This window comes from Eutrigla gurnardus (genome assembly GCF_963514095.1).
Source record: "Eutrigla gurnardus genome assembly, chromosome: 13".
NCBI lineage: Eukaryota > Metazoa > Chordata > Actinopteri > Perciformes > Triglidae > Eutrigla > Eutrigla gurnardus.
Window position 1 is genome coordinate 16,080,566 of NC_139936.1, and position 21,227 is coordinate 16,101,792.

Here is a 21,227-nt window from a genome sequence, read left to right on the forward strand (position 1 = left end):
CAGGAGTGCTGAGCTTGCAGACACATGCAAGGTCATCCTGCAAACCAGACCATCCCCGGTACAGTGCACGGTCAGGCAAATACATGACAGCGCCCGTGCATTTAGATTTAGTGTCCTGAAGCATTGAGATGCATTCATTCTTAATGTTTACATTTATACATCGCAGCTCCCAACAGCATCTTAGAGGAAGCTGGTTCAGAATCAGAAAGGAGTTCATTGCCAAGTGCGCACAATTATTAAAGGAATAAACAATAAAGCAAAGTACTGCAGTCAAGAACATGAGTAGAACAATTACCATAAAAATGAAATAGACACTGTAGTCGTATTATAATAATATAACAAGGTATTACAAACAAGAACCTCAGTCTACTTTCACCCCCGTAGCGGAATGAAAATGTCAAAACGAGGGTGACAGCCTGGTCGTCATGTCCCAGAAGTAGGCAAACAGATTGGCAATGCTTCTTTGCATTGCAGCTCCATAATGAAGTACTTTGGTTAGGAGTTTGAGAAAAACATAATTCCCATTGAAGAGCACAAATCCAATATTGTAGCTACCTGGATGAATAATGTGTAACCTTCACACGTCTAATTTCCCGGTCCGTAAACCAGCAGCCGAGATAAATCTTCAATAATGCGTTAGTGTTAAGCTCATGTGACAACAGTGTTGACCTGCCGTGCCCCGAGAAGGTCATATAGACCGTTTACCTGCCAACCTCAAATCTCTGCTGATAACACACCTCCACCTTAGACAAGGAATGCTGTGGACCTTTGTAGGTGGAAGCTGTTCATATTAAACCCGACTCTGAATGGTTTTCTGCAGAACCATCAGAGAAGCTGTCATTGGAAACGGTTAGGAAACAGGCAGGAGCTTTCACAAAACACTTGGCAGGCGATTGGATGAATGATCTGATAGAACTGATGCTGTCGCAGTTGTTACACTCACTTCCTCGGGAGCCGCCTTGTTGTTTGCCTTAGTGCCATTTCACACACACCTAATATGCATTGCAGACGTCGGTCACATGATGACATCTGAGGCAGTTCCTTTTACCGATGAAGGCTGAAGTATTTATTCATTTTTTATTATTGATTGTGTCAATGTCATATACATGGTAATAAACTAGCGATATACAAGATACAGTACTTGGCATACTGTTACATGAAATATGTATGAAAGTAAAAGTTAGCATTCCCCCTTTTGCTACATTAAAAGTTTTCTAAAAATTTGCTGAATTGAATGAAAACATGGATATCCTCCTTCTCTTTCCAAGTCAAGTCAATCTAATTTATATATCCCAATATAATCTCTATGTTTAGACCCTCGATTCTGATAAGGTCTGACCTTGTTTTTTAATGGGGAGTCCCTGTAGAAGTCCCCAGAAGAAGGCATGGTCCCCATAGCGACCGGGTGAACCTGTTCTGACCCACAACAAAGAGAAACAACTGAATTGACAAAAGATGAGTACATTTAGGTGGATAAACCAAGCAGAATGCAAAATTGTTGAAGTTCAAGCACAATGAGTAAGGAGAAGAAACAGAAGAGTAAATCCATCTTAATAGAACATGATCACATCCTACATGTATGTTGAATGCTGTAATCATCAGTCTCCATCTTGAGTAAAGCAACATCTTGGTAAATTGACTACACGTTCATCTGAAGATAATATGAGGCTTCGGTGGTATGACTCAATTGGCTGGTTATGAAATCCCTGTTTGTGAAAATGATCACAGTACATACACTGCAGGTATTGTTAAGACTTTTTGTTTTATTTGGTGTTTTAAGGTGAAAACATGGAAAAAACTCAGCAGACACAGTCCAGTCAGTCATTCTTCACATTCTCTCCATCTCTTTTGTAACACAACCCTCTGCCATGACACATTACAGCATAATCCGTGAGTTCAATGCCGGTCCATCGCGAGGGACCTCACTCAGTAGCACTTGGATTATGACGGTAAGCACTTTGTAGCTCATGTGTGGAGGTAAAGAGTGAACTGAGAGATATACAATCGAGCATATTTGAAACATGTGGGACGCCATTTATTAACACTGATGATGGAGCCCAGACCCAAATACAACTGGCTGCCTCCAAGTCAGGCGCCAAGACCTGGATAGAACAAACAGACCACAACGCTGTGGTCTAGAAAATGTGGCTTCAGAAGTACACTCCTCTATCACAGGTTTCTTTTTCCACTCTGTGGAAGACTAAGAGAAGACAGGGCCGGGTATTGTTAAAAAACATTATGATACCAGTACTAATAGAGTGCCAGATACCATTTAGTCACCACTGCATTTTTTTGATCAGATGCCACAGGTGTGTAGTACAGCTATGCTTTTGAACGTTTTGGTGGCGTCTCAGCCCACTGAACCGCCACGCTGGATTTCACCACACCACAAACTGTAAGGGTTGTAGCTGCTGTGTTAGAGGGACAATCACATGTCACATTAAAAGGAATAACAATTGTGAAGATTGCCTACAAGGAGAACCATAATTTATTTTTAGACCTGTTTGAAAAAGGATCAAATGTAGGTATAATCTGGTTTGAGAAGTTGGTTCTGGGTTATTTCTGTCGATACCTTAAAAAGGTATAGAATGCTGATACCGAGCCCTGTTCAGCCAGCTCATTAAAGACTTTGCCTTTGCAGTTCTCCTTGTCCGGTGGGTTGGTGTAGGAAAATGTCTGCTGGCATACAGGAAGTCATGTTTTTAATGTATGTGGTTTGTTAGGAATAAGAAAAGATGTATCTCAATTCAGAGCCTTCCCTCTTGGAAGGATACAGCCCACAAAAAGAGAGACAAGGCTGGATTGGCAACCAAGCAGGAGGCCACTAGCTGATGGGCCTTGAAAGCATAAACCCGAGCTAATCTGATTGGAAATTGGTTTGGAACACTACAGATAATCAAATGATATAATGGGCCTTCAAGTGGGCCATGCTTTATAGATGTTTATTTCTTGAAGAGCAGTCTTCACTCCCAACTCGTCAAATATTCAAGACTTGGTCAGTGACCCCTCGGATACGGAGCAGCGAGGCACTCTTTAGCATCTGTATGAGATGAACTGGGCTTTCGACTAACTCCAATGTAATGAGCCCGTATTGACATGCCATCTTTGACGTGTCCAGAACTGACACTGGATGGGTTCCTGAACCGTCAATAGTTTGAAGCATTGGGGTAACAGACCAAACCTCGGTATCTGATTAGTTGGGAGTGAGAATGTGTTCTAGGCACAACGCTCTGTGGCCCCAGCAAGTTTATCCAGCCTCGTATTCAGTATTCACAGGAAGCTGAAATGGGACACAGCTTTGGAAAAAGGTAAGGCTGTTATATTCTATATTCTTCTTATTGTCACAAAGACCAAAATCAACCCTGCGTTAGTCCATCTTGTAATACTTTCTGGTTCCTACTGGACATTTTTTTTAAAGAAAGGCTCACAAATATATAGTTTTATTTAAAAAAAGGTTCATTATTACCTCAAAGAGCTGAACCATGTAGTTTTTTTTAACAAATGTTACTGAAATAGGAGGAAATAGTGCATTTGTTTGGCACTACTTTCAGCAGCGGATTAATCCACATTTGGCGTAATAGACTAATTTCTTATCATTTTGGACAACAATGTAGCTCTATGGCACAGAGGAATAAGATATGTCAGGTGTTACCTGATACACGCACAATACTTGTTCGTTGATACATTCATTGCTGGTTTGGCTCTGCACGTGGGATTTGTTGACAATAAGAAAAACAATATAGAATATCACCTATCTTGTTATTTAACAGGGTTGTTAGCATAGGCAGTGATAGCCACTACGGCTGAACAGACAGAAGAGGGCACCACCTGTAGAAACGTCATCAGCAAAACTTTCCAAGGCAAGAAAACAACCACAATTTTGCTGGGAGATACAGTGCAAGAACAGCACAGCATGAATGCTGAGCACCAAAGATGGCAACAATAAGAAAAAATAAATCTTAAGGCCCACTCACACCAGAAAGTGGCACGGCAAAATTCATTGCAGGCCCTAGTGAAGTAGGTGGTCCAAGAAGCCTGGCGATGCAGCGATTATTCATAGGACTAGTTAGCAAAGCTGGATATATGGTGCAACCTCCAACTTGGTAAAGTGCGTCTCATGTAGGCTGAATCCTCGGCAATGGCCCGGGTTCAATTATGACCTGCAGCCTGTTGCTGCGTGTCATCCCCTCTCTCTTCTCCCTTTCCTGTTATTCTCTAGCTGCAAGAATAAAAGGCAATAAATATCCCTAAAATAATCCTTAAAAAAAGTAAAGAGAGCTGGACATGACGTGGCAAGATGCTGCCAATTTAGCCTAAATGCTTGCATCATTTTGTTGAGCAGTTTCTACTCTGACAGAGGAGATTATACAAAACTGCAACGCAGCTATTATGCTGTGAAAGCTTCCTTTGTGTTGGACTCTCAATTCCTTCAGAAATCAGCACTGTCAAGATTATTCACTAACGTTTAATGACTCATGATAAAGTTCACCAAAATTGAAAAATGCACTGGTTTTGCAGAGTCCATTAGTTTTTTGCCATGGCTGTTTTAATGCTGGGGTGACCGGGCCTTTTCCGATTACAATGATCTCAATTTCAAACTGGTGTGAGACTGATATTGTTCTTGATCAGGTTCTGGAGACGAGACAGTGTGTGCTCTTTCTCACACATGACAGATAGCACTGGCTGCAAGGTGTGTACTGTAATTTTGTGGGCATGTTTTGTCACTGAAGGTGACGGCAGACGGTACGGTGTGTGTGGGACAGCATTGAGATTTTGGTGTCACTGGTTCCCTGGTTTCCCTTTAAGCTTAACAGCAGCAGAGGTCTTAGTATGGCTGGGTGGCTGAGGGGCGGAGGAAAGACGACCCGAACCCCATGGGACTAAGAAAGTAATAGGCACTTCAAAAAATTGTAACAAATTCCAGTGTTACTAGATAGACTATATATATATATATATCGATATATACTGTATATATACACAGGCATAGTCATATACGAAGGAATGCAAAGACAGAGTATAAACACTTGACCTTAAATAATGTTGTATGTAATAATATATACGTTAATATTTGTTGATCTGAGTTTGAAGTAATAGGAGCCTAGAAAAGTAGGGGATGGATGTGATAAAGCGCTTTGTGGTTTTTTTTTGGGGTTCGTTGAGGTTATTGTGAGGGCAATCGTGGCAATACGTTTCAGTTGCTGTGCACAAACTGAAGAGTTGCATAGGCAAGAAAATAAGTCGTAAATCAATCAGTTCTGACCATTAAAAGTGGTACGTAAGATAGAAATCATCAAATACACCAGAAAAAAGTAAAGTGAAGACGGCGTGTTGCTATCCAAACGGATAGTACAGATTGCTTTAACTTCCATGAAGCAACAAAAAAAAAAAAAAAAAAGTTTATTTTCTCCGTCAACATCGAAGAAGCGAGAGTCAGTTCAAGTCAGCAGCTTGCTTGTGCATGATGGAATGGTGTGTGTGTGTAGATATACTCTATATGCAGTGCATGTGTACATGTACGTCCAGCACGCTGCGGACCGGCACGGCTGCCGTGTGCCGGCCCTACAGCTGGGTGTCCTGGTACTGGAAGGAGTTGTAGTATCCCGGTGCCGGCTCCTCCTCTTCGCCGGGGTAGAAGGGTCGCCCCTCCCTGGAGGACGGAGGAGTCTGGGGATCGGGATGGGAGCTGGAGCTGGAAGGACACAGAAGATACAAGCTGTACTGAGTCCCGCCACACTTCAGTCCACCACCATGGTCCAGACATAGATAGTTCAACAACTACTTGGATGATTTGTACCGATTCCTGACTTCTCATCAAGAAGGTTGAGGTTGACAATTGAATTATCTTGATAACTGTCGGTTGATTACTGTGAAATATTCTTGAAGATGAATTCTAATGACTTTGGTGACCCCCATCCCCCCAAACAAATGTCCAGTAGTCTGTCGTCTATTAGTTCTATGATCTTTAATAGTGTCGTATGATTGGTGTTATTTCTCCTAATTATTATTTATGAGTGATGTCGTGTAAGTTAGCAAACATTGCAGAGACACGATCGTGCAGACAAACACACTCACAGCTGGACCTGGAAACAGTCGTATGGCAGTAGTGAGCCTACCCGATAGGCTGAGGCCGACTGTGATCCAGCTTGGCCGTCTTCAGGGGAACAGCATAGATGTCTGGGTGCTTCTGAGCAATTTCCAGCTGGAAACACAGATTAGTTGATTAGAGTCTGAAGTTGTATGCTTCCTCCAACCTGTCAAGTTGTCATCCATGTCCGTCCAAAATGTCACTATTTCATAATTTTAATCCTATTGGACATTTTTCATCATTATTACCCACCCTTGCATTCTGTGCCTCCTGCAGTTCCAGCAACCGTTGGGCTCGGGCGAAGTGATCCATCTTCTCGAAGGCCTTGATCTTCCCCAGGAAGGACCTCAAGGATGGATCCTCTGCAGGGTGCTCCTTCGCCGCCTCCCCCTGCTGCTTAACGGCCGCCAGGATTGTGGCGGGCAGGGCCACAGGGGAGTGCACCGTGGCCTCCGCCGTGGGCCCACAATGGCTGGGCCGGGGCGCGGCGGGGGATTGGGGACCTCCCGGGGGCCACAGTTTACTGCAAGAGTTGAAGTGGTGAGCCGGCGGCAGCGGGCCGGAGGAGACGGCCGAACGGGAGATGGGCGGCAGGGGGTCGTTGTTGCTGCTGGCGGGGCTGCTGCTGGAGGGAGAGTCGTAGCTTCGGCTGGAGCTGGGGGGCGGAGGGTGGTGGTGGCGGTGGTGATGGTGCGGGTTAGTGGAGCCGGACACGAGGACCGGGTCATCCCTCAGACACAGCTTCACCTGGCCGAGGAAGGGGAAGCGTTAAGAGCCAGAACAGATGGGGATACTCACAGTTCTCTGGTATTAAGATTTGTATTACTATGACAACCACGTTACACAAACTAAGCAAAAGCTCCACGATGACTTTGCCTTTATGACTCTCTCTGGGTTTACAACAGCAGGTGGTCCCACTGAGGGCTTCACCCTGCTCGGTCAGGCTCGATTGGATTGTTTATCCAAAAAATGATTTTGATGACAGTGAAAACAAAAGAGCTTGAAATTCCGCAGAATCTCAGAGGACGAGCTGAAAGACTGAACTGGATGAAAATGAATGAATGGTTGAAAGAACGAGCTTCCTCCGTCAGTGCTCGATGTTAAGTTTTTGGTTTCATACTTCCAGACAGATTCCAAAAATCAAAGTTGCAAATCAAAGCTTTTCTACATCGTGAGGCGGCAAGAACAATGAGTCACTGCTGATTTTTCCATTAAAAGGGTGCAATGTGTGATATTTAGCCAAATGCTCAAAAACAAAAGAAAGGGAGAATATACCTAAGTGAAGTTCTGTCCATCTTCCAGAACAAAACTAAAAGTTATTATGGCCAAATCTCAACATATTGCACCTTTACAATGCGACACACCTTTCAAGCAAATTTCTAAACAAACATAATTCTACAACATTTTCATACAGTTTTCAGATTCCACGTAGACCACTGGATACCAGACTAGTACGTCAAACAGGTCTATGGATCAGACTCAAAACGTCGCCTATAAGAGCAAAGTGTTGACTTGTTTTCATTCCAACCAAACAGCAGCTCCTCAGCAAGCGTTCACTATTTACGTTGAATGGATCAATTTAAATTGAGTAGATGGATGAATCATCTGCGAAGTTGGAATGAAAACGTGAACACAGCTCATCTGAACACCACTGCTACACAATGAGCCCACCAGTATGTACCAATAACTGAGGGGAATTCTGGGTTCCCGTCTGGTCCACCGAGCTGACGGTGGAGGAATCTGAACCACAGCGGGAGTGGTTTCTCCACATCAGGCCGTTCCTCAGAGGGAAGGCCAGTTTGCTCCTTTCAATGGAGGTAAAGATCTGCCAGGTGCAAGTGGAGGTGAGAGTCAGAGATGCTGCAGGTCATACTTACCGTTTGCTACTGAGAAATAATATCTTTAATTCACATATGACAACAATGTATAACAATCAATTATAGAAATGTGTCATAAATGGAAGGAAGTGTGTTATACAATAATATAATATGATAACTCTGTTATTGTGTCTATCTGACTGAATGAAGTCCATTTACATAAAAGAAAGAACGAAAAAATCAGTCTCCCATTCGTTGTCTATGGACCAGCTCCAGACTTTGACGAGTTCAGACTCTTCTGGTTTGAGGCTTTGAGAGAGAGTCGCACACGTTCTATCATATTGATTGATATATACCTGCAGGTGGAAACTTTTTCCCATTGTTGAGACCTCAGGGTCTATGAAAAAATTCATGGATGCAGATGAATTGTTTCTGAACATTCAGATTGGAGCGTCCTCTGTGTGGAAACACAGCCAAGCACCTCCACAGGGGGTCTTTCCCCCTCCCCCACCTGCCTGCAGGCCTGTGTCACTGAGAGTGACACGTACCTGTGAACTCCAGATTCCATTCTGATTGGTCAACTGCAGTGGAAGTTTCTACCAAGCAGACCAGGTTGGAATCTCTCTCTTTCTACCGAGATGTCGACCTGACCACAGGTCTCGTCCCTCTTCCTACTGGGACCTCAACCTGACCAGAGGTCTCCTCTTCCTCCTGGGATTTGGACCACAGGTCTCAAGTCCCCAAGCAGCACCCTCAAAACAACCAAGAAGCTGGCTGTCGGAGCCTGCTTCTGAAACAAAGACAAGACTTCCTAGTCGAGACGCATCTAACTAGAAATTATTTTCCTTTCTTCAGAGGAACAAGCAACGCTTCTTCAAGAACTGGTAACAATCTGGGCAATTCACAATTCCTTCAACTGTTTGTACTCATATGCTAATAGTTATTAATTATTGGCATTTGAGTACAAACCCCCTTCTATGAGACTGAGGACAGAGATACGTTGGCCAAAGACACAGAAAAAGTGTTCCTACCGGCGGGTGGATTATGATTGTAGGTGTCCCTCACCTTGCTGTCCGGTAGGAAGACGGGTGGAGGGCTGGACCTGTTGAGGACATCACGGCTGCTGATTTTCCTAATGCGACTCCTGATGTCTGGACTGTACCTGCGCAAGATCTACACACACAGACACACACACACACACACACACACACACACACACAGACATTTTTGCACGAATACACTTTCCAATTTCCTTTTTTTCCCACCTCCTTCTAATTTTCATTTGAAGAAGAATAAAGTAACTTTTCACATGTTTTAAAGTCATAAACACGGGAGAAAGATTTTCTCACGTGCCTCTCAGGGTTTCTGCATTTGATTACGTTTGTGCACAGAATGACTTATTATATATTACAGAGGTAAATGCAATGCATTGCAGATACTGACTTTAAAGCGCACGGCAGCTGAACAGAAGCTCACTGTTTGAGGGTTTGAAGCTGTAATCTCCTGTCTGCCCTGCAGATGGCAGCACCCCCATGAGAGTGAGAAGAGGAGAATTTGCAGAGCCGCAAAGTCTGCATCCGGCTGTGTGTTTATCAGAGTGAATGTCTGACATCATCATATAGCACTTAACACTTTGTCAAGGCAGTGAAGGAGTTCTTCAGATTAAAAAAAATAAAGAAGAAGATGGTAAATTTGCTGCTTGAATTTAAAATACAAGAGAGTTTTAAAACTAATTTGAGGCCATTTCTCCATATCGGGCACTCTTCTATCACTTTTTTATTCTCCTGTTTATTATTTCATTAAATTTATCGCCAATTTTATTTTCTTACTTTTAAATCCTAATCATGTACTTTTATATGGTGTTGTGTTTCCTTTCCATCATGTCTTAATACCTTTTAATATCGTACGTAAAGCACTTTGCTTTAGCCCGTTGTTTAACGGCGCTTCGCTACAAGAGTATAACTACTCATATATATTAATGAATCCATCATAAATACTTTACAGATTCGTATTCTATACACACAGCGTTTATCCCTTTTTGTGTTCCAATGAATGTCTTGAACATGTGCAGCATTAATCCCGTTTGAATGAGTCATTGCATCTCAGCTGTCTCTATGACGACAGTGTTTTCACCCTTCTGGGTGGCCAATTATAGCCAGGTCTGCTTTTAGATGTGGTGAGATGACACATATCATATGAAAGATGATACTAGGTGAGATACAAGTAACTCACAATTGTACTACAAAACTGGAGTAAATATACTTTTAACTACTGCCCGAGGGTTAAAAAAACAAAACAATTTTCAGTCGGATGGAGTCACTCTGAATAAATATATAAAATTTCGTGTTTCATCTCTGCAAAAGCAACGCAGGTATTATTGTGGTCAAGTGTTTGTTTTCGAGGTTGCCTGCAATTTGGACTCTGGCAATTGCATTTCGGCCAATTGCTCACCTGCATGAAACTAAAGGTGATGGGTCAATCCGACTTGGACTATGAAGATTCTACAGAAAGGGGAATAACAACGCGCGTGTGACTCTGACCTCCTCGGCCGTGACGGGTTCAGACGAACGGCTGATGGCGGAGATGTGCATCATCTCGGCGTCGGGCTCGTTGTCGGTGTAGGCTCCGCCCTCGTCGGCAGTGTCGTCGAGGTCCGAGGTCAGCCGGCTGTCCATGCTGAGGTAGTCGGCCGACATGGCGGACAGGAAGGACAGGCGCTCCACGTCCTGGCAGTCCAGATCACTCTCTACTCCCTCCAGCTAGAAGAGACACATGATGGATCTTGGGTGTACAGGAAGGAAGGATGGACAGACGGATAGAACACAAGAACAAGAGAGAAGAAAGAAAGAAAAACAGAGCCGAGCTGTAGAGCACTACTGGCAGGAAGTAGGAAGACACACGTTGAGCATACTCAGAGCGCCGGTGGCGGCTAAGAAGGTGACAGAAAGATGAAGTCCACTACAGACTAGAGCCAAGACTAATCCTATAATAAACGTGTGTGTGTGCGTGTGTTTACCTTGCCGTCAGAAACCCACACAGCCTGCATCTGCTGCTCTCTGATGGAGTCTTTGACGCTGCCGTACCAGGCGTCGTTGGCGGAGTTCAGGTCAATGGTGGCTGGAGGAGAAAAAAAAACATCCAACCTCAGCCCTCGCACTCAAATAGACCACAAAGTACATGTACGCTTGCAACGCCCGGCGGGTCGTACCAGTGAATAAGTGAGGGCAGGTCTTCCTCAGCTTGACGGCCTGCTCGTAGAGTTTGCGGGCGCTGCGGTTGGAGTTGGGGAGGATCCTCTGTCTCAGGGCCTTGATGCCGTGCTTGCTGTCCGGGTTGAAGAAGATGACGATGGGGTACCACTGGGTGTAGTTCAGGGTGTCCACCGCCTTGGGTGTCACGTCCAGTAGGGCGTGCTTGTCCTGGGTGGCATTTATACATAAATAATCCTCATCCCTCCTCCGCAATGTGTTTTCTTTTATTCAAACTAACTAGCGGATTCATTGTTACACCGTTAACGAAACACAGATCACAGTTGTTACTACAGTTTCTGGGATAAACAGTTATAAACAGTTTCCCCCAAGATGAATCTACGGCACGTAACACCTTGTGTGTACCTGCTCGATGATTTGTCGGATGGTGTTCAGGCGAACAACTCCCGAGGACTTCTCCGATCCGGCGTCTTTCGGCTCGGTTTCTAATGGAAACAATGGAAAAGCTTATTTAGAAACGACACCGGGGGGAAGACGTTCACCCGTAAACACGTAAACACGTTGACAGAAAGAAGCTGCTGGAGACTCACTGGCAACGACAAACAGGTCGGGCATCTCGGAAGCCAGTTTCTCATTGGCAGCGTCGGCGATCGGGCCGAACAAAACGACAGGACGCCGGAAACCAGCTGCAACGACACGGCAGATGAAATCTGTTTTATTGTGAATTTTTTTTCATATGGAGAATATTATTATAGTAAATTAGATTAGCTCCAGTTTAAAAGTATACTCTTTTATGTGATGACCGTGCTCGGCTTTAATGCTCGTTGGTAGCTGTGATGACATTTTCAGGATGAATCTCTTTTTGAGCAGTAAACCACCTACAAGCGTTTAAGGACAGGAAACACAAGTCGCCCACCTTCTCGCAGCACCACCCGCTCGTACGCTGGGAAGCGGGTGGCGAGCGTCTGACCACTCAAGTTTTCTCTGCTCTTCCTCAGGTCCTTCCTCTTCAATGAACGTTGGCCTCGCAACCGCCAGAAATCCGCTCGATCGCCCGCCACCGCCTTGTGAGCGCTCTGGACGCTCGCCATCTGCTCCGCCCTGACGGGGAGGACGGACACGAGAGTCACCGATCCATCCATCACTCACACATGTTCTGAGGCTCTGGAACGCATCAGACCGGACGTATTTAAACCCATGTATACCTGCTCTTGTTGGGGATGATGCCCTTCTCCAGCAGCTGCTTGTCCTTGCCGACGCGGACGGCGAGCCAGTTGCCGAGCTTGCCGTCGTAGAGCGTGTCCACCACCTTGAAGATGTCGCCCCGGCTGAAGGCCAGACCCTGAGGAGTCTCCTTCTCGTACTCAAAGTGGGTCCGGATGAAGAAGGAGTCTCCACGGCCCGACAACAAGATATCATTATAGACTAGAGAAACCGGAAGAAGGGAAAGATAAAGAGTAGGGGGGCATTAAAAAACAGGGAGAGAAATGTGGATGTTTCAGCTGATTTCCACATGTCAAAGGATCATTTTAGCACGCTATGTCTGTCTTTTTACCCTTTTTACAGACATTTGGATAAATAAAAAAAACCCATTCAAGACGATGGAACCGCCAGTGGAACATTGCTTAACTGGTTCGAGTTCAAGGACTCATTCCTGCCACAATTTATTTCCGAAGTCCTCATTTTTTAGTTTGGCGGCTCATAAAGACATAGTTGTGGGTTCTTTGTTGGTGGTTCGTTCCAACGCTGCTGCTTTTAGGCTCAAATCTGCTCCGATTTAGAAGCACAAGCATAGATGTCAAATTTAAATGATTGGAAGTGGAAGCCTCGGGAACAGCTCAGCCCACCACAAAATAAGTCATCAAGGTGCGATCCCCCGTATTTACAGCACGTGCATGCATGTGCATGGAGGTGATTGGTGTCGTTTCACACTATTTTACTGATCTACAGGAGGAAGATGTGCCAATAAATATAGGGAAGAGGAAAACCGGAAGCAAGTACACACACACACAGTGAGTTGTGGTGAGTAACACAAGGCTGTTTTGTCACATGCTTCTGTTCTCAAAAGGTCAATAATTAACTTCCAGTCTTATTTGCACCATCAAAACCCAACGCACACATCTGTCTGACTGCAGCGTGGAGATAAACCATACAGCCGCTCCACGCTGCAGGGAGGCGTCCTGATTTGATGCGTGTGGTCCGACAGAGCGCTGACCCAAAAGGACCAACAGAGGCAGCAGTCACACCGACTACAATCCGCCGCCGACGCCGGCCGGCTGCACACGAGGACTCAGCTGCAGCACAATCAGTCTGCTTTAATCTCACACTGATAAAAGGACATAAAACAAAGGGTTCCCCTCGCATGACCTTCTTCCAGCTGAGTGCATCTCCACATTTTTAACATATTATGCTTTGGCGTGGCAGATGGGCCGATGGAGGGAGGGAGCTGCTCACGCAATTCCATCACCAAATTATGCATTTTTTTAATATTTTTTTGTGCTGTGGGCACAACAAGCCAAAGGTCGTACAGACCCAATAACTTTGAGAGAAGAAAGACGCGTCTACGGCCAAAACTCACACCAAAAACAATCTCCATTGATAAATAGCACGACAACAAGAGGAAAGATATAGACTTGAATGACTCTACATGAGAACTAGTGTTGTGTGGTGCCACCTCTTTTAACATAGTGAACGCCTTAATCTCCCTCTGATGACCTCTAACGTCCTCCAGTGTTGGACATTCCCAAGTCTGTTCTTTGTGCTCCGTTTTTGCCTTTTTGCACTTCATAAATAAATTTCTCCCCGTTTCCAGAGCCGCGCGCTCAAGGGCCCAATGTGCTGATTACATAACGCGGTTGGAGGCGTGTGCCCATGTGTGTCACGGTTGGCTGAACCAGAAACTAGCCTGATCTGGTCTAAAAGCCTCGGGGGGACCAAGCTGGTATCGGCATCATGAGATGGAAACACCGTGGAGAGAAAAGAGCGACGGGGGGAGAGAGAGAGAGAGAGACTATGGTCCTGTGGTGAGAGTGTGAGAGCTGGCAAAGCTTTGGAAAAAAAAAATTAACCTGGAATATTCCACAAGTTGCCGGCAACTGACTCAATTAAAAAGTGAATATCACCATCTGGTGAAATAATTTCCATGTTAGACTAAACTACCCGTCTGTGGCTCTCCGCTCCGAGCCAGTTGGTTCTAATTAGTGATGTAAATCTTTAAAAACTATTTTAATGAAGGCCCATGTCATTCCTAAATCCTAAAAGAGCAACATTACTCAAGCAAGAGGAAATAGTGCATTCAATGGAACTAATTCAGCAGCGGTTTAATCCACATTTGATGCTTTAGTGAGCATTTCCAACAGCAAGTCGGCGTCTGTGGGACTGAGTCAAAATAAACTACAGGCATTTATGGTACGAAGGAACACGTCAACCAGTTTGGTAACTTTGTAAAAGTATAAAGTCCTGATAAAATAAACACAACTGATGCTTAGTGTCTGTTGTAGAAATCACACATCCACTGAATTAATCTCAGTCAGGACGATGGTGTGAACCCAAAATAAACAGATTTTGCTGTAAATTGATAAGAAACTGTTCAAAAGATGCCAAACAATGATTTTAAAATGCCTAAATTCATGCTTTGCCAGCAAACGACTTTTAAACTGCTCGTTTTCTGAAGGGAGTTGGGATCCAACAGGGCGATGCTATGCTAATATTGTGTGTGTGTATACAAACTGATGGTTAGTTCAACACACACACAGACAGAGACACACACACACACACACAAAAATTAGCTGAAAAAATATCAAAAGGCTACTTGGGACCACAAATTTACTTAGTAAACTTTATTTTGTGCACTTTGGCTTGATAAGGTAAAAGAAGAACACTTAGCGCACTGAAATAAGAAAGGTTAATTCATATTGTACATGTATATAGACTATAGACATATATATTTACCATCGGGTTTGCTCTGTGCCAGGATGGTGACCACTTCCCCTTTAGGAATCTCCAACAAGAAGAGAACTGCTTCCTCTCGCACGACACCTTGAAAATCCACGTTGTTCACCTTCAAGACACAAAAGGAACAATAATCAGGGCTGTTCGGATCATAACACAATGTTTGGAAAGCTTACCAATCTAACAATTACACCATTACATTCTCACTAACTGGACTATGGCTTCACTTATGAAATATATGAGTTCTGTCCGGATGGGGTTACCTTTAGGATTTGATCTCCGATGCGCAGACCCTCCTCCTCAGCAGGACTCCCCTCCTGAACACTAGCGATGAAGATCCCTACGTCGTTTCCTCCCGCCAGCCTCAGACCCACACTGTCTCCCTTCTGGAAGTTCACCATCACAGTGTTTGGTCTGCAGAACGGAGCAGAAACTGTGTCATTAGTCCAGTGGAATGTGTAATCGGTCACACAGTAAAAGTTCAATGATAGAGAACTGTGAAGAGAGAAAAACTCGCCCGTATATTTTCTCGTCTTCAGGACTCGGCCGGAGGAGGATCTTGGGCGTGGTTGTTACAGCAACTGTGGATCAGACAATCAAGGAAACTGGAATGATTTTATCATCATACTTTAATCATTTAAAATCTATTTATTTACAAATCTGTGCAATGGCGTATTCTTACGTCCACATTTACCAGGAAACAAACTTTAAAAAGACATTGCTAGTCTCGAATTTGATAAAGTGAAAAATGCCGTGACCAGATAGATGGTGTTGTGCGAGTGATAACCTGGAGGCTCCTCGATGTGCGGCGTGTCTTTGCTCAGCTCAGCCAAGGCCTGGGGGTCTTCGGGGACCCTGAACGGGGAGGCCATCGCTGACATCTCGGCGGTCCTCATGGGTTCCTCCCTGTTTCACACACAAACATCCAGAGACGGCATGAGAGGCTCTCACAAGGTCCAACAGTAGAGTATCCCATAATAGCTCATGTACTAGATGACAGTTAGACCTCACATACATTTTAATAAGGCAGTTCAAATTTGAATCTCAAGACAATCAAGTCAAATCTGAGTTGAGCCTCAAGTCTCGTCAATGCAAGTCTTAAGTCTATATCCCGGTCCAAGTCAGGTTTTTGGATCCAGGATTCCCTCCGTCCTACCTGGAGTTGTCTCTTTCATTGGAAGAGTGGGAGGACAGGTCAGACTGGCGGGACCTCCTCTCCTCTGGAGGAGAATAGGAATGGTATGACTCCATCTCTGATATGTCTGACACACAGACATACATACAGACAGACAGATAGACAGACAGACAGACATCACAGTTAGATACACAGACTTCTGTCTAGACGTGTGCACCACCACCACCACCACCATCACCACATCCAGCAGGAGGAAACCGTCACCTCAGGAAGCCCGACACCAGCTAGTTATGAGGAGATTATTAGAGACGCCGGTCACAATTATGAGGACAAACTCTGGTGCCACAGTTCAAAACACAGGATAAAAGCAGCGATCACACCAACACACTGAATTCGTAGCCCAGAAATTATCAGAACTGAACTTTGTGTTAAAATACCCCAAACTTTTTAGATTATTTTCCTACCTTCCAGGTTGTCATTGGTCTCCATTCATATGAAGCAAATACATTTTTAAGAACACTGCAGGTCACATGATGCACGCTACTCCCAAACAGTGAAGCCCAAGCTGAAGCGCCAAAAACTGAAGTTCTTCAAATGGCCACTAGAGGCCGGCTCATAACCAGCCATTGTCTTAAATATCTAGTTCAATACGGTTTACAAATTGTACAAACAGCCGGGGCAGAATGAGTTGTGTCGAAAAGAAAACTGAGAGCTACTTTCAGGTTTCAGATGCTGTTTAACAGTCTGACAAGCACTTTGTTTAAAGTGGGCTACGGTGATGCCTTCAGGGACAGGCTGAGTCGCTCAGACATCTGGAAGTCTAGTCCTGAAGTACAATTTGGGGGGAGCATCACTGCTCTTTTGCATTGAAAGGCGCTCACTCGGGGAAGTGTTGGCAGCCGATTAGGATGCCTCGAGACCTTTGAGGTCCCATCTGGCCTTGGATTTGCTATTTGGAGTCTGCTGCAGGACATCTGAACTGGCTTGCTGGCATCACAGCCCCACATCCGGACGAGTAGTGAAGGAAGAACCGATGCAAATACATGAATCGCAAGTAATGCCGGTTCGAGGGCAGATCGGGCCTCATGGGGGTCGCTTTATAATCTACAAACAAGCTGGTCCAAAGTGCTTACGTAGCCCGGCTCTCCTCTGAGAGCGCCTGGCTTTCATTCAGTCCATCTGATTTTATTTTTCATTTGAAGTGAACATGGGAGTCTTTGATTTGGCTGCTTTTATCTGCAATCATGTGGCACTCAGCAAACCACCCTGAAGAAGGGGGAGGGGGGTGATGGAAGCTTTGACAGAAGCCAAGAAACCAGAAACAGGAGGAACATTTGAGGTGTGAGAGGACAAGCAAGGGAACCACATTAAAGAGAGCAAATACAAAAAATTGCCGATAAATCTGTCCCTCTGAAAAAAAACAAAAAGCAATTAAAGACCAGCAGACAAAAAGCAGGTCGTCTAGGAACAAATCGAGAAGGTGTTAGTGGTTTGATTAGGGTTAGAGAGACATGCAGGGCAGTAACAGGAGGCGAGGGAGTGTGAAAATGTTAGATGGAGGACAAGAGATACGGATGAAAACAAAAGGAGAATGTTAGGAGACCGTTTCAAACCTGATATTCACGTAACGGACCCCTGGTGGTCCTTGGTGGTAATGCAAGGTGCTGTATGTAGTTTTTTTCTCTTTAAAACTAGACAAACACTAAAAATGTTACTCAAACTTTTTCAACTTAACGTATTGGATTACAAAAGATACTGTGCATCTCCGCCATTGTTCTGATGTGCACTGGAGGAATTTCGCATGTAGCACACATAAATAGACTCTCCAGATGGTATTTTGTTCATTTTTAATTGGGCTATGTTACTGAAGCCCCCCGCAAGACAAGAGGTCCAAAAAAAAAGGTCAAGAACCACCGTCCTGCATACTTAAAATTGCAGCTATATAACAATATCACAAGGAATTATGTTCAACACTGAGGTTTATATGACAAGACATAAATGAGATATCAGGTGTTGGCTGTGCCTTTTTATTTAAACCGACTAATCTCACACGCTGCTGGGAAACCTACATCATATTTTGGATGGTCGGTAACAGCCGCATGCTCAAGGACTGCTCCCTCGCGCTAACCTCCCGCTGCCCTCTAGTGATAACACGTCCGAGTGCATCTCCAGCTGCTACACCGGGGCCACGATGGGGGCATCAGTTAGTTAACAGCTCAACAGTATTTAACCGCCACCTCGACTTGGTGAATTTCATTTGGTTTTTGGCAGATTACTTGATGTGTTTTATAGGACGACTTTTTTTCACGATGTTTTTGAGTTTCGAGTGTGTTTTTTACGACGCCTTGCAGCTGGACGGGGGTTTAGCCAATAGCCGCTTGTATTCATTCAATCACACAAGTCAGCTTTTCTTTTCCTCTTTGCATTTAAAGAGAAATGCATTGCGTATTGTAACGATGAGGCATAACAATATTTCCATCCTTAATTAGAGGATGAACCCAGTTAGATGCACCATCTCATCATCAAGGAAGTCCTCAGCAACATTATGTGAGTCTACTTATGAACTGGAAATTAAGGCAAACACAATTCAAAACAGGTACAAGTACATTTATAAGAAGTCTCAGTCAAATTATTATCGTACCCTAAAGCTAAGTTAAATGATTAATAAGTTGTTTGTTCCATCGGACACTTTGGTATTGAGTGTAACGGTCAACTCAATCACTAATCTGGTTTTGTGTATTCATCCATAGCCGGAGCAGCAGAAATATCTTATTTGTGCTCGTGTTAAGTCCAAAACTTAAAAGCTTAGTCTTTAAACGCTGCTGGCCTGTTAGACTTAGATTCATTTAGTGACTGCTTTGACGAGGCTTTAGGTGTTAGTCGGGGTTGTAGTGACGGGAAAAGGTGCATGGGTGGATTTCCAGGTGAACACTCAATCTTCTATCTCCTGCACACACACACAAACACACACGCACGCACGCACACACGCACGCACGCCTACTCCCTCCCTTCAACAAAAGAAGCCGTCGCTGTATTAGATATTGTGCAGAGAGATGAGGTGCGAGAATGTGTGAAAAAGGGAAGTGCGGCGGGGAAAAGACAAGTGGGAGGCGAGGAGAGTTCGGATCGACTGCCTGGACAGACGACGGCGAGTTGCCACACTGTTAGGACAAATCATTAATATGTTATCACACATGAAACAGACATCTTACCCACGCCGTGAGCCACGCTTTGTCATGCAACATTCTGTATTCACAAAAATAAATCATCACCCGGCGTCTGAAACATCACCATGAACTCACCGACTCCGTCCGCCGGCTTCACTTAATGAATCACACAGTTGCAAAAGTGCGTAGTGATTATAAATGTGTTTATTTATTTCAGGGGGAAAAATATGAGTCATATATTAAAAATGAATTTAAATGATTTAGAGCAGTATAAAGGAAGGTGCATAAAGAGTGTGAAAGCTTTACAACTTAAGGCAGGTGGCGTCGCGGCCGTTTTACAACTGACAGAAAGGCAACAGAGTGATACGCATGCTGCGTCTTCGGCGGTCCGTCAGCTAAAAGAATGACATTTTATCTGCAAGAGAAAACACACACAGAGATGCACTTTTGAGCGATTACAGGGGAATCGCTGCCGCTTGTCAAGATGAGCACTTCAAATCAACACGATCAGTTCAGTTTCTAATCGGGCTGGAGGAGGTTTTCCTCAGAGCCTCCAGCCCACAATGAGGTCCTGATTAAACCCTGACCCGCTGCTGACCCCCCTCTCCTTTTCAAGCAACACACAGTCACTGAGCAGAGACTCCAGAGTGCTTCGCTCCGGACGGTATTTTTAGCCACTTGGGAGTCTGATGTTTTCAAGAAACCAAACTATGTTTTTTTAAGAAGATTACCAACCCTAGTTTTGAGGAATAAATATATATATATATATATATATATATATATATATATATATATATACACACAACCGCCACCTTTTACACTGAATTCTTCTAATCTCAGCCTTAAATCAACGACCTTCATGCTGAGACTTCCTGACCTGGACCAAAAACTGCAACATCTCCTACAGACAGGCTTTAGGTTCTCTGCTAAGACCGGCTTCCAGCATTCCCTGTATATTTCGATATAAGCTCTCATGTCAGTTATCAAACTGATTTTAATGAATTAAAGAGGATCATTTCTGTCACTCTGAGGCCTCTGTGGATCTCTGTCGCCCCTCCAGAGACTCTGATGTCGTTATCGTGTGATGAAGGCGGGAACGCTGTGTACAAACACTCTAACCCCGTAACATGCATTCAGTGACTCACCGTCATTATCAGAGTCAGAGTCGGCGAGGGGGGGGATGCGGACCAGGATCTGGCGGTGGTCCCTCTGGACCACCAGCTGCAGCTTCCCCCTCGACTTCTCGATGAGCTTCCCGGCGTCGTGCAGAGAGAGGTTCTCCGTCACCGTCCCGTTGATCTGCACGGACACACAGGAAGTCAGAGGCTGCAGGATTCAGATAGTGTATGGTTTTTTCCATTTCTGCCATTATTTCTGCACATTTATTTACATACGGGATGCCATAAAAACAATGGATAACATTGTATTGTTGTATTTTTATCATCACGATGAAAAGGTCCAGATTTAAAGAACATATGGAATATTACATGCCTTCATTATATGTGAAATAATTGTATTAATAATGCATTTCCTGATGTCTTGCTCAGTCCATAGCTTAATTTTTGGAGTAAAATGAATTATTTCAGATTGTAAAATAGTCAATCGAGCAAACTTTCTGTGACACACAGCATATAAAGCAGCATATATTGTATAAACGTTTTTTTGCATATACATAAACAACATAAAAGTGCACTATTGTTACATCAATATAGTTGTATTTGTAAATTGTTGAAGTGAGAATGTTGTGACTGCATACAATGTATTGTTCTTTTATAGTTAAACATTATAATCCAACCAAAAGATCTGACATACATTTGTACTATGATCAATATAAATAGTCATTTAATATCACTAAACTATTAT

The 21,227-nt window shown here is 44.1% G+C and overlaps 1 protein-coding gene across 2 annotated transcripts in view; it reads right to left on the reverse strand.

Moving 5' to 3' along the window:
• Nucleotides 1-1,743: 1,743 nt before the first annotated feature.
• The window catches only part of LOC311023258 (tight junction protein 2-like), a 43,553-nt gene continuing 24,069 nt past the window's right edge, over nt 1,744-21,227 (reverse strand). Inside the window, exons 7-23 of one of the 2 annotated variants that reach the window (XM_084024971.1) lie at nt 20,510-20,663; nt 16,219-16,324; nt 15,850-15,968; nt 15,580-15,643; nt 15,326-15,476; nt 15,063-15,171; nt 12,317-12,536; nt 12,028-12,212; nt 11,702-11,797; nt 11,517-11,596; nt 11,111-11,321; nt 10,919-11,019; nt 10,443-10,661; nt 8,968-9,075; nt 6,338-6,832; nt 6,114-6,199; nt 1,744-5,689 (exon numbers count right to left, since the gene is read on the reverse strand). In XM_084024971.1, coding sequence (XP_083881097.1) covers nt 5,560-5,689; nt 6,114-6,199; nt 6,338-6,832; nt 8,968-9,075; nt 10,443-10,661; nt 10,919-11,019; nt 11,111-11,321; nt 11,517-11,596; nt 11,702-11,797; nt 12,028-12,212; nt 12,317-12,536; nt 15,063-15,171; nt 15,326-15,476; nt 15,580-15,643; nt 15,850-15,968; nt 16,219-16,324; nt 20,510-20,663 — 2,634 coding nt within the window. In that variant the 3' untranslated portion in view covers nt 1,744-5,559. Of the gene's footprint in view, nt 5,690-6,072; nt 6,200-6,337; nt 6,833-8,967; nt 9,076-10,442; nt 10,662-10,918; nt 11,020-11,110; nt 11,322-11,516; nt 11,597-11,701; nt 11,798-12,027; nt 12,213-12,316; nt 12,537-15,062; nt 15,172-15,325; nt 15,477-15,579; nt 15,644-15,849; nt 15,969-16,218; nt 16,325-20,509; nt 20,664-21,227 lie in introns of both variants that reach the window. The other variant, XM_084024972.1, reaches the window with a different exon arrangement.